The following is a 10,946-nucleotide window of genomic DNA, read 5'->3' as shown; positions in this document are numbered from 1 at the left end:
TGATGTTCAGCTTGACTAATGCCCCTGCTACTTTCTAAAACTTAATGAGTTTGTATGGTAGAACTGAATCTTAGAGATTTCTTTGTCAAAGACATTATGTTTTTTTCTAAAACCATGAAGAACATTTTCAAAGACTAGACACTGTATTTCAAAAACTTAAAGACCACGGCCTGAATTTGACCCAGAAAAGACATGCACTCAGACAATGGCCCAGACTTAAACATGTGCAAGTTCTGTGAGTTGGCAGGATACTACAAGTGATATATACAGGACTTTGCCAGAATTGTTCACCCATTAATTCAGCTTTTAGGCATACTCTCAACAAGCATGTGTGTAAAGCCAGGAAGAAGCAGGGCCATCAGCTAGGGAAACGGGAGCCAGAATATCAAGATGCATTAGACGTCTACCAACTCCACAGTTTTGGCCCAAACCATTTGAAGTGCATGTGGATGCCAGTGCAGAGGGACTAGGTGCAATCCTTTATCAAGTGCAAGATGGAGTTGAATAGAAGCCTGAGAATCATCCAGCTCATAACCTATAGTTCTTCGCTCATGAGCCCATGCAATTTGTATATATTCATTATTCAATCTTAGAAAGCTCAATAAGATAATCTGAATACATCCTGGTAATCAAAGACCATTTTACATGATATGCCCATTCCATCTCCACCAAAAATAAAACAACAAGGACTACTGAACATGTTCTGTTTGAAAACTTTATCATTCACTACTGATTCCCTCCCCATCTGAAAAGTGACCACAGAAAAAACTTTGAATCAGCTGTAATTTCAAAACTATGACATGGTGTCAATTGAATAATCCAGACCACCACCATACCACCATGTGGGAAATGTTGTGTGTGAGAGGCTTAATCAAACTTTGCTCAACCTGCTCAGAACATTGATGAGAAGAACACAGATTGGAAGACATTTATTTCAGCACTCAACCATCCCTACAATGTAACCTGACATTACTAGACCAACAAGCTGTTCTCAACCTTTCTTTTCCTGGCATGACTGGTGGTGGAGAACAACTAAGGCACGATTTGTGCTGGAGTGTAAGCTTTGTTATTCAGGCAGATTATCAGGTCACTTGCTCTAATGATTAAATTCATTTCAACTGAACTTTGTATGTGGACAGTTGGTACAATCCCTCTTCTTTAGAGTCATGTCATTAAATTCTTCAGAACACTCACTTTTTGTAGTATTAATCCCAGTCAGAGTAGAACACCTCTGTATCCAGAGGCTACTGACCTTGGATTTAAATTGCTGATGTGTGTGGAAAACAGCACACCCCAATGAAAGTGCAACACATCGTAATCAGATATCAAAGCCTATATCACCAGGAATTGATTAATGTATGGGACACAAGGCATAAAAGTCATCTGTCCATGCAAGTGCACTTATCACACACCATACTGATGGTGTGTGTCCCAAAAGCCTTCTTTTGGTTGCATTTGTCTGCTTGTGGCTTGCTGAATGGCTAAAGGAAAACTGCAATAAAGAAAAACCACATGGCTAGCTGCTGCACAGAAACCTTCAAAATTACACATTGGGATAATTGGGAGATGTAAAATCAAGCAAGACCTGGCGAAAAGGTATTAAGTGTAACACAGTTTTGAATACAATCAGAGGAAAATATCTTAAAAGACACTAGAAATATTGAACATCCGGACTACCCAGAGATGCATGTAAACTATTTGAAGTCAACTGTTTGAAGTCAACTGTCTGAAGTAAACTGTTTCCAGAGAAAAGAACAGTATTACATGAAGGAAGTAACTGAAGCATCGGACTAGGACAGTGTTTATTTTTATTCCTGGCATCAAATTACTAAGCTGATGAGGACATTTACATTAAACTAGGGCTGGCAAGAGGAAAGCAATAACAGGTAATATATTACTTCGGAGTAAAAGAATATTTAAGTTCAACCAAGAATAATAAAAAATATTAAATGAAATGATATGATTAAATCTAGTGAATACTGAACATTTATGGATATGGTCATCAGATTACTTATATTGTAATGCTATAAAGTAATCATGACAGAGTGAGATAAACAAGTTAACAGTCTCTTCCAGTTGAGTTCAAGAACAAAAACTACACAGTGATTGCAACAGAATGATTTTATTTGCATAAGCAATCAAGGGACAGGATGACTGAGGTTTGCATGCATTTTTATTTCTAGTGAACAACGTAGTTGTACAATGGAATGAATTTAATATTTTAAAAGGTGATGTGTATAGGTTTAGTGCCATGATCCTCTCTCAACAATTTGTTGGTTCTACTGTAAAACAAGCACCTCCATCTGAAAAGAAGAAAAATAGTAGAAAAAATGTGGAATATACATAAAACAATGCATGTAAAAAAACAAATGCAACTAATATTTTACATTAGGTACTGTACTAAATAAAGGCTTAATATTACACTTGTTAAATAAAGGTTTAATATCATACTGTATTAAACACCAGTTAACACAGGTTTAATATCATAGTTTTAAACAATGGTTTTTGCAGAATGCAATATCAAATCTGCAAACCATGACTGAATCACGATCCCATTTTAAAAAACACCAAAAAGATTCTTACAGAATTTGAACTTTGATCACATGGCTGTCACCATTGTTGCTGGATATGTAATACTCTATTGCTGCCCTCTGCTAAACGCAGACTCTTACAAACTGTCAAGAAATAAGCATTCACAAAGGCAAAAGTATGAAATTACTGTATGTAAGAAAAATACAGACTCTTTCATGCCATACTGAATCAGTCAAAATATAGAATCTTTCTGGTTGACCATCTTCAATTTCCATTAAATATTTTCTTGGTGTACATTTATGTAAATGTTGGTACATGCAAAATTTCAGTAAAAAATTTGAGTTGCTTATGAAGTTATGACGAGTGGAAGTGGGGAAGGGTAGTGTAGTTTTTTATTTCCAAATTTGTTGGGTTACAACAGAGGGTTTTCAAATGCTTGCAACTTTTTTTTTAATGTGAAAACTATACCTATAAAGGATTGTACCAAATTAATCTCATCTAAATCAAGTTGATTGTTAAGGTATACATGGCACACAAATTGCAAAATGTGAAAATGGTGTCCTCATAACAGAGGTGGAGTAACCATGTGGGCGATCACATAGAATAATGAATTTGTTTATATGATCAAGATACATGCCTTAGTTGTATTTGTGCCAAATTTCATTTGCCTGAGCACTTACCGATGCTCATCACTGCTTTATTGCAATGGCCTAAGTGGTACTGAAGATAAGGAAGATCTCTGCAGACTGTGATTTTACCAGGGTCACTTTAGGTGGGAAGCAAACAACAGTGATTCCCACTGCACTTTCTGATTTCACACTATGATAATATGCAGCCTGGAAAGTATGCTGCATGTATTTATGATATGGAATGGTATACTGGAAGTGTGTGTGTGTGATTTGGACTTTAAACATAGCTTTAAAACATTTTCAGTCATATCACTATAATGTCTGCAGTGTTGCAGTTTATAGTGATGTCTAGCACTGGGGCATCATGCCGCAGACATGGAGCATGATGTCCCACCCAGTCACATTATCCTGACACCAGGCCGACCAGTCCTAACACTAACTCTTAATGCTGAGTGCTAAGCGAGGCAGCTGTTAGTACCATTTTTGTAAGTCTTTGGTATGACTCGACTGGAGTATATTAGAAGTATTGTTGAGCATTAGGATTTGTTTTATCAACAAGTAATTCATTAAAGGAAATCTCTCATGGCCACCAATATCATGTAGAGATCAGTGCTAGATGGCATTCCAGGATGTTGTTTGATTAGTGCTCATGAACTAAAGGGACACTGAGTTCAGTCATACAAATTCTCCATGCAGGATGAGGCAACATTTAAAGAGAAATTGCTAGAAATTTTGTATTTATTGTGTAATTAAGAGCTCATATAACTAAAGTATTTATGTTTGTTTTTCTTGCCTACATCAGTAATTTTGTTCCTTTAATAATTTTCAAATATAAAAAATTCTGCTTAAGTCTGGTTTTTATTATTAATCCTTTAACATGGTGGCAGACCAGGCATGGGGTACAACACTAAATGGTTTAAAGGTGAAAGTGGTGCATCACATAGTTGAAATTTGGCACAAATTTTGCTAAGATACGCATCATGTTTTGATTTATCTCAATTTCAAGCCTTCATTAACAATGAACTTAATTCATATGAGATTAATTTGGTACAATCACCAATAGGTACAGTTTTCAAATAAAATCATATTTTGTGTCTGTGACCTTAAAGTCTGAAGGAAAAAATTACTTAATGAACAAAAGGCCAAATGTAGAGGAGTATATCTCCCCAAATATCTGAAATACTGAACATGAGAGTTCAGATGCTGATTCCCCAGGCCACAAATATGTAGTATAGTAAATTTCAGCCTGATTTCTGCATAATAGGAAAAGTTACTAGCTTCTGAAAACTTTTGTAAAGCAATGAAATGAGTTTTAAAAAATATGCTACCCCTCTTCACTTCAATTGGCCATAACTTCATAAGTAACTGGAAATTCTGCATGCATACATCATTTACATAGATGTAAATCTGGAAATTATATTTTAAGAAATTGGAGGGGGTCACCCAGTAAAAGTTTTTTGAGTTTTATTTTATTTTTCATTTTTCCATTTCTGTTAAGGCATATTTAATGTCAATACATATAAGCAATCTTCCAATAAGCATGGCTATAGAAAGCAAATTACAGCTTTAATTTCATCAAGATCACAGTTTTCTTGACAGACACTCTTAAGAATAAGCCCCATAAAGTGTTCAACCGTAAAAACCCTAACCCCAATTCACCTCTTCCCAACAATACAATTACTGAATTTCTCAGAAGACTTGGTGCTTAAGTTGTTCAATACTAGGATGAGAAACATAATATTCCCATTGTAATTCTTGAAATCCTCTGCTGATCCAAAGTCAGAGTTATCTACCTTAAATTTCCAAGAGTTATCTACCTTTAATGTTCTCATTAATTCTTGATCCTCTGAAGATACAATTTACTTAAATATGGGAGTCCATATGAACCAAGGTACAGCACTCCATCACGATCCTCTACTTCACTAACATCTGGGACTTTGGTACCAGTTGAATCGTGTAAACTTCTGACTATTTCACCTTTGTCATTGAATTCTGCAATCAGTCCATACTTGGGAATAAATCTCATTATTGATTCTTGTGAAAGGAACTGAAATGAAAACACACAAATATTTTAAATGTGGATTTATAATAAGGCTATGATCATGTATAATTTGAAGAATAACAACAACAACAAAACAGTAAGCAAATAATATAATCAATGATCACAAAACTCACCTCTAGAAAGCTTGCAGTAGAGACCTGGGCCATTGTAAACATTAATTATTATGCAGAAAATAAACTCATACCAAAGTGATCTTGATAATGAATGTTACTGCTGTTTAACTGAAGTTCTGCAACTCTTTTAATCTAATATTTTAGTTTAAAACCTTTAAAATTTCAGCTTGTAATAAATACAAAAGAAAGAACAATATTTTCTATGATATCAAAAAAGAGGCAGTATAGTAAGTTGATAAAAACCAGTAACTCCTGGCGATTTTTGAATTTTTTAAAATTTTAAAACAATCATTGTTCTTAAAATTCATTTCATAATCTTTTGTCACTCTCCTAGAAAAATGGTAACAAGACGTTTTTAAAGCATTAATGCAGTGCAAAATAAAGGCAGTATTGCACACAGGATCCCAATGGCATGGCAACAAGGAACTGCATTCAGAAAACTTGTATTATCAAAAGTGTAATTACAGCCAATACATGTAGGTGCTAGAAAGGGAAAAAAAAAACTTGCAAAGAAAAGAAATGAAACGATTGAACACTAAGCCAAAAACATCAGTGGGGTGACAAAAAAGACTGCAAAAAGAGCAAGACTGGCATATCAATATGAATAGGCTGTGGCCAGTGGGAGAATTTATGTGATTATTTTTATATAGTTGCTGTATTTGGGTGTTTTATTTTACAGATATTTTTCTGAAAAAGGTAAAGTGTAATAATTGCTGCAGAAACTGATAATTTATTGTGACTAAATTGATGTGTGAACAGTGCCATGCAAATGTAACAATTTCATTATTAATATTATTGGAGAACAAGTTGATGTGACAATAAATATTGTTAAATTCTTCAAGTATTGTTGAAAGTTTTTTTCTTCAAATGATTTTTGTTTCAAATGAAGAACAACCTTGCAATATATTATGATAATAAAGTCAATCAGGACCAGTTTTATTTGAGTGTACAATGCATTTTTACCTGGGGGCCTTTGGCACCCTGGAAACCAGATCAGGGGCACCATCCCTTGAGACCCCTGTGGGGGCAAGACCTCCAATCTCCCAACTCCTTGTACATTTTTTTCCTGTTTTTTTATATGTTGGAGTACCAAAATCATCTCTGGTTAAGAATGAGAATAGCATATAACAGATGACAAATCTAGGTCTGTCCACAATCTGCACACTGGAAATATAACCAACATGTACATGCAACTGAAACAGCACCATCGCAACAATAACAAAGATCAAAAGATGACAGAACCTTCAAGCTGATGTACAGATTGATAATGTAAATGCACAGTGTGCAAAAATTCTTTCTGAATGGGTGTTACACCACAAACTTAAACTAAGCCAGTAAAATATAAAATGTAGGTCACAGTGACCTTTTGATGCAAGTATATTATACAAACAAAGGCATATAATTATCTTGTTTGATGACACTATTAGGAATAAAGCTTGAGAAAAAAATATGAAACAAAATTTTAAACAAGTTGTGAAGTTTGAAACACGAGCTGAGGAGTGACCTACTTTTATGATGCATCCCTTCAACAAGTTTCATATATATATATATATATATATATATATATATATATATATATATATATATATATATACATATACAGTAATACCTCGTGCATTCACGTTTCTGGATTCGCAAAATTTTCATTGGTACCCTCTACGTACATGTTTTCTTTATTTTATTGAATTGTGCCTTCGTTATATGACTTCTGTGACATATGAAGTTTACCTAGTTTACCTTCCTGACAAGACAAAGAAAACGTCAGTCATTAAGTTTACAGTCCCATTCATTACTTGGTTTTACCTTACTGTGAGTGCAAAAGAAAACGGCAGCCAATGAATGAGTATAGGGGTAATATTAGTATACATGTACCATACTGTAAATGCGCTAGTGTGGCAAATACCCATTAGGCAATACTGTACTCTATTTTTATGTCAACCATTTATTTCTCTTTTTAAGGGTAATGTATTAAGCTAACTTTTAAATGAAATTAAAGTGCTTTGGGAGCATGAATTGGGTCATATTTAGGGTTTAAACCCTAGAAATAAGCATTTATTAGCATTTTTTGTGACTTGTACCAAACATTCACGATTCCTCCTGATCTGCGACTGGTTCTGGAACCTAACCTCGCAAATGTTCAAGGTATTACTGTATACAGACACACACACACACACTGGGTGCACATTAGTTATGAGCTAAATGCCAAAACTTAACCTGTAGATTGTGAAATGTAGCATGAACAGGGTTTGAGAAATAAACTTTTAATACAACATTTAACCAGTGACAGTGACAGTTTAAAGAAGTTTCTCAGTTACCAGTTTTTGTGATAAGGATGTTCTACTCTTCAAGATGCATGTTTTTGAAGTTTCATGAATCCAGGTTTAACAGTATTTATACACTGTGTAAAATCCTGACCTAAACGCAGAAACTTACAGAAGAATGTACAACTAATATACATGTATTAAAAGTTAGCTCCATACCCCCAGTAGGTGCTATGAAACCTATGTCAAACTGTTGCCTAGGCCCTAGGGTGTTCATATGTATGTAGTTCTATGTTGATGCTAATACTGTCAGCAGTGCTGGAGGTAGTACAGTAAAATCTGCCCTAACAGTCACATGAGTTCAGCAGTCACCTGGTCACAATGACTATACTACCCTCCCAATTTCCTATATAAATGTAATGTTTGAATGCTGAACCTGTTTTCAGAGGTCACCTGTCTTCAAAGGCCAATTTTGCCTTTTCCTATGGATGGCTGCTGTAGACCAGTTTGACTGTACAATGGCTATTCTCTACATCATAGAGGTGATGTAAACATAATCTAATGACATACTGCAAGTCCTTAACCAGGTCAACACATATGTCTAGCAAAAGGGTTCCCACAAAAACTAAATAAAAGTATTTTCGTCAGAAATAATTCCCTACATGATGCATCTCTCCCTTGATAACTCGCACACAATGGAATCCAAAAAACATAGACTGCACTATGAGTGAGGCACGAGTTACCGAGGGACCTCCAAAAATAGAAGAAAAAAATCACTTTGAGAAAACAGTGGGGGGGGGGAGTGGCATAAGGGAACTGAGCTGTTTATTGACTGAAGCCTCATTTTACAATTACATCGATAATAATTTTTAATAATGCACTTTTTATAATGAAGTTGTTTGTTATTCTGTTTAATTAACATTTATTTTCAAAATGTCCAACATATGAGAGATTGTTCCAACTGGTTTCAACAACCATCATGTGTACGCGGAAAAAATGTGTATTACATCACCGCTTTTTGTTTTCTTGATGAGTCTGGTTCCCGTAGTAGTGTTTAATATTATCCTGCAAAATCTGGAGTCCACGAAGCAGGGAACTAGACTATCTCCTGATAGGAATCTTGTTATAAAAACACGCAACATTTATTTCATGAAGCAATTGTCTACGTTGAAACTCAATTTTTTATTGTTCAATTAGTTAAATATTGATGTCATGATTTCATTAGAAGAAATAATGAAACTTCTTATCATCCTTGAGGATATCTCTAAGTACCAGTTCAAGAATTCTCTGAAACTTGATTTCCCACAATGGTCTGTATCTATGAAATCAAACTTTTTATTTTTTTTACGAAGTATTCATTTCGCTGGGCTGCCTTGTTATCTTTGATCACAGTTATGAAAGAGTCGATTAATTTAAGGTAGTTTATGTTACATACACAATAACATTTATAAGAATTCGATTGATCAAATGAATTGAGTTCACCTGACACATGACCGGGGCTGGTAGATTTTAAGGTTGTAGGATTTTCATGCCTTTTAACTTTTCTTTTTTCCACCTCTTTTATTTGATTCAAAAGACATAATTAACATGATAATACAAAGGAGGCCAGCTTTTAATTCAGTACAACAATACAACAAATACTTCAAAGTCAGTCACCAAAACACGATTGACACTTAATTAGGTTCTCAGAGAAACACTTGTGGATATAGCTGTTATGGTAGATTAACGCATTTTATGTTTAATTAAAAGATGACACTTTGCATTTATAATGATTACACTTAAAAGGAACTAAAAGATAGAAATAGAACACAAATTTCAATACATAAAAAAACTATTTAATTTGTATTTATTTATTAAAGTACTGCCTCCACTCGGCGTAAGTGACATTTTCATTGATCAAAATTTCCTTACATATCGTTAATTGCGGTGTACTAGGAATGTCGTTTGGAAAGAAAATGTAAAAAGTTGTATCACCTATTTTTAAATTTGATATTTCATAGTGTTGATTAAAATTTCCAGATCCTATCTACTGTTTTCGACAATGAAACGAGCGATACATCAAAGTTTCCGTTACCAATTTTGATCACGATTTCCTTCAAGTTCAACAAATAGGGATACATTATTTTTGGTATTTTCTGGGATTCACGCCTGACCCCACATTATAAGCGGGTTCGCAAGCTATCAGGGCGTGAGTTATTGAGGGAGTGGTGTATACATTTTTTTAACGAAATCAAACTGTAGCATTTAACATTGTGTCATTATTTTCTGAACATTTATATAGAAAAAAGTGTTCACACATCGGTATGTCATCTTTTATGACAATTTCTATTACATGTAGTTTATCCCAAGCAGAAGTTTTAAGTTTGCTTCTCAGTACAGAAATACTGATGCAGCTGTTGAAAGACAATTCAATGCAACTTTGATAGACTCATTGTGAGCATTAAGACAAGTTTTTGTTACATGTTCTTTTAAAAAACTTTTTAAATACAACCAAATGAACAGTGAACAATTGTGAAGTGACAGGTTGCCCCCAAGGTATGCACTAATTTTCACGGTAAAATAACCAGATGGTTTGAAGCATGAAGTCTTAGTAAATTAAATCATACTGATTATTAATTGATGGGATTTTGCACCGAGTTAGAGAGTTTGAGGAAACACAATTTCATTTCATCTGAAACTTCTTGTCTACACAAAAATAGGGAATTTTAGAAATGAACAGTTTGAGAAATTGTAAGTGTTGGAGGTATCCTTGATAAACACCATATGATTCTACATATTTTGTTGTAATAAACTGAATAAACTCAGTAGTCCATACAAAAATAAATTAAAAACTGGGTTATATCAATAAAAAGAACTTGTGAAAATAGCTTTACAAAATGTTCATTCTCTTGAACAAATACCTTGGTGACTAGTTTCCTTAGCCATGGTCTAGGGGCAGTAAAGTCTATCAAAGAGAATTGTTCTTTTCTTCTTATTACTGCAAATCCCACCCAGTAACCGCCTGAACTACTGCGACGAATGTTATCTGGGAGACCTGGCAGATTATCTGCAAAAACTTCCACCTTACCGGCATTTGGTCCAATCAGATTATACCTAGAATAAATAGGATGGTATGGAATGTACAGTAGTCAGTTTTAACCTATAAACTAAGAGTATTATCTTGACACAAATAAGACTCAAACTTACTGCATAAAAATGAATTTAAATATTAACAAGGAAAAGGGAATTTTATAGTAAATTATATTTCTTTGAGAATAAGTACCTTTTAACAATAATGTTAGGGAAAACACCCTCCACAAACTATCAGATTGAGCTTTCCATTAAATATGAACAAGAATCACTCAAAGGG

General features: G+C 34.2%; 1 protein-coding gene across 5 annotated transcripts in view; it reads right to left on the bottom strand.

Moving 5' to 3' along the window:
* Positions 1–2,106: 2,106 nt before the first annotated feature.
* The window catches only part of LOC149804997 (adipocyte plasma membrane-associated protein-like), a 53,915-nt gene continuing 45,075 nt past the window's right edge, over positions 2,107–10,946 (bottom strand). For all 5 annotated transcript variants that reach the window (XM_089946422.1, XM_089946421.1, XM_089946424.1 and 2 more), the window contains exons 9-11: positions 10,498–10,690; positions 4,979–5,208; positions 2,107–2,303 (exon numbers count right to left, since the gene is read on the bottom strand). In XM_089946422.1, the coding sequence (XP_089802548.1) occupies positions 4,993–5,208; positions 10,498–10,690 (409 nt within the window). In that variant the 3' untranslated portion in view covers positions 2,107–2,303; positions 4,979–4,992. The remainder of the gene's footprint in view (positions 2,304–4,978; positions 5,209–10,497; positions 10,691–10,946) is intronic.

This window comes from Sinohyriopsis cumingii, chromosome 2, assembly GCF_028554795.1.
Source record: "Sinohyriopsis cumingii isolate HCF-2022 chromosome 2, ASM2855479v2, whole genome shotgun sequence".
Lineage (NCBI taxonomy): Eukaryota > Metazoa > Mollusca > Bivalvia > Unionida > Unionidae > Sinohyriopsis > Sinohyriopsis cumingii.
The sequence above is the reverse complement of the archived record's forward strand: the minus strand, read 5'-3'. Positions and strand labels throughout refer to the sequence as shown.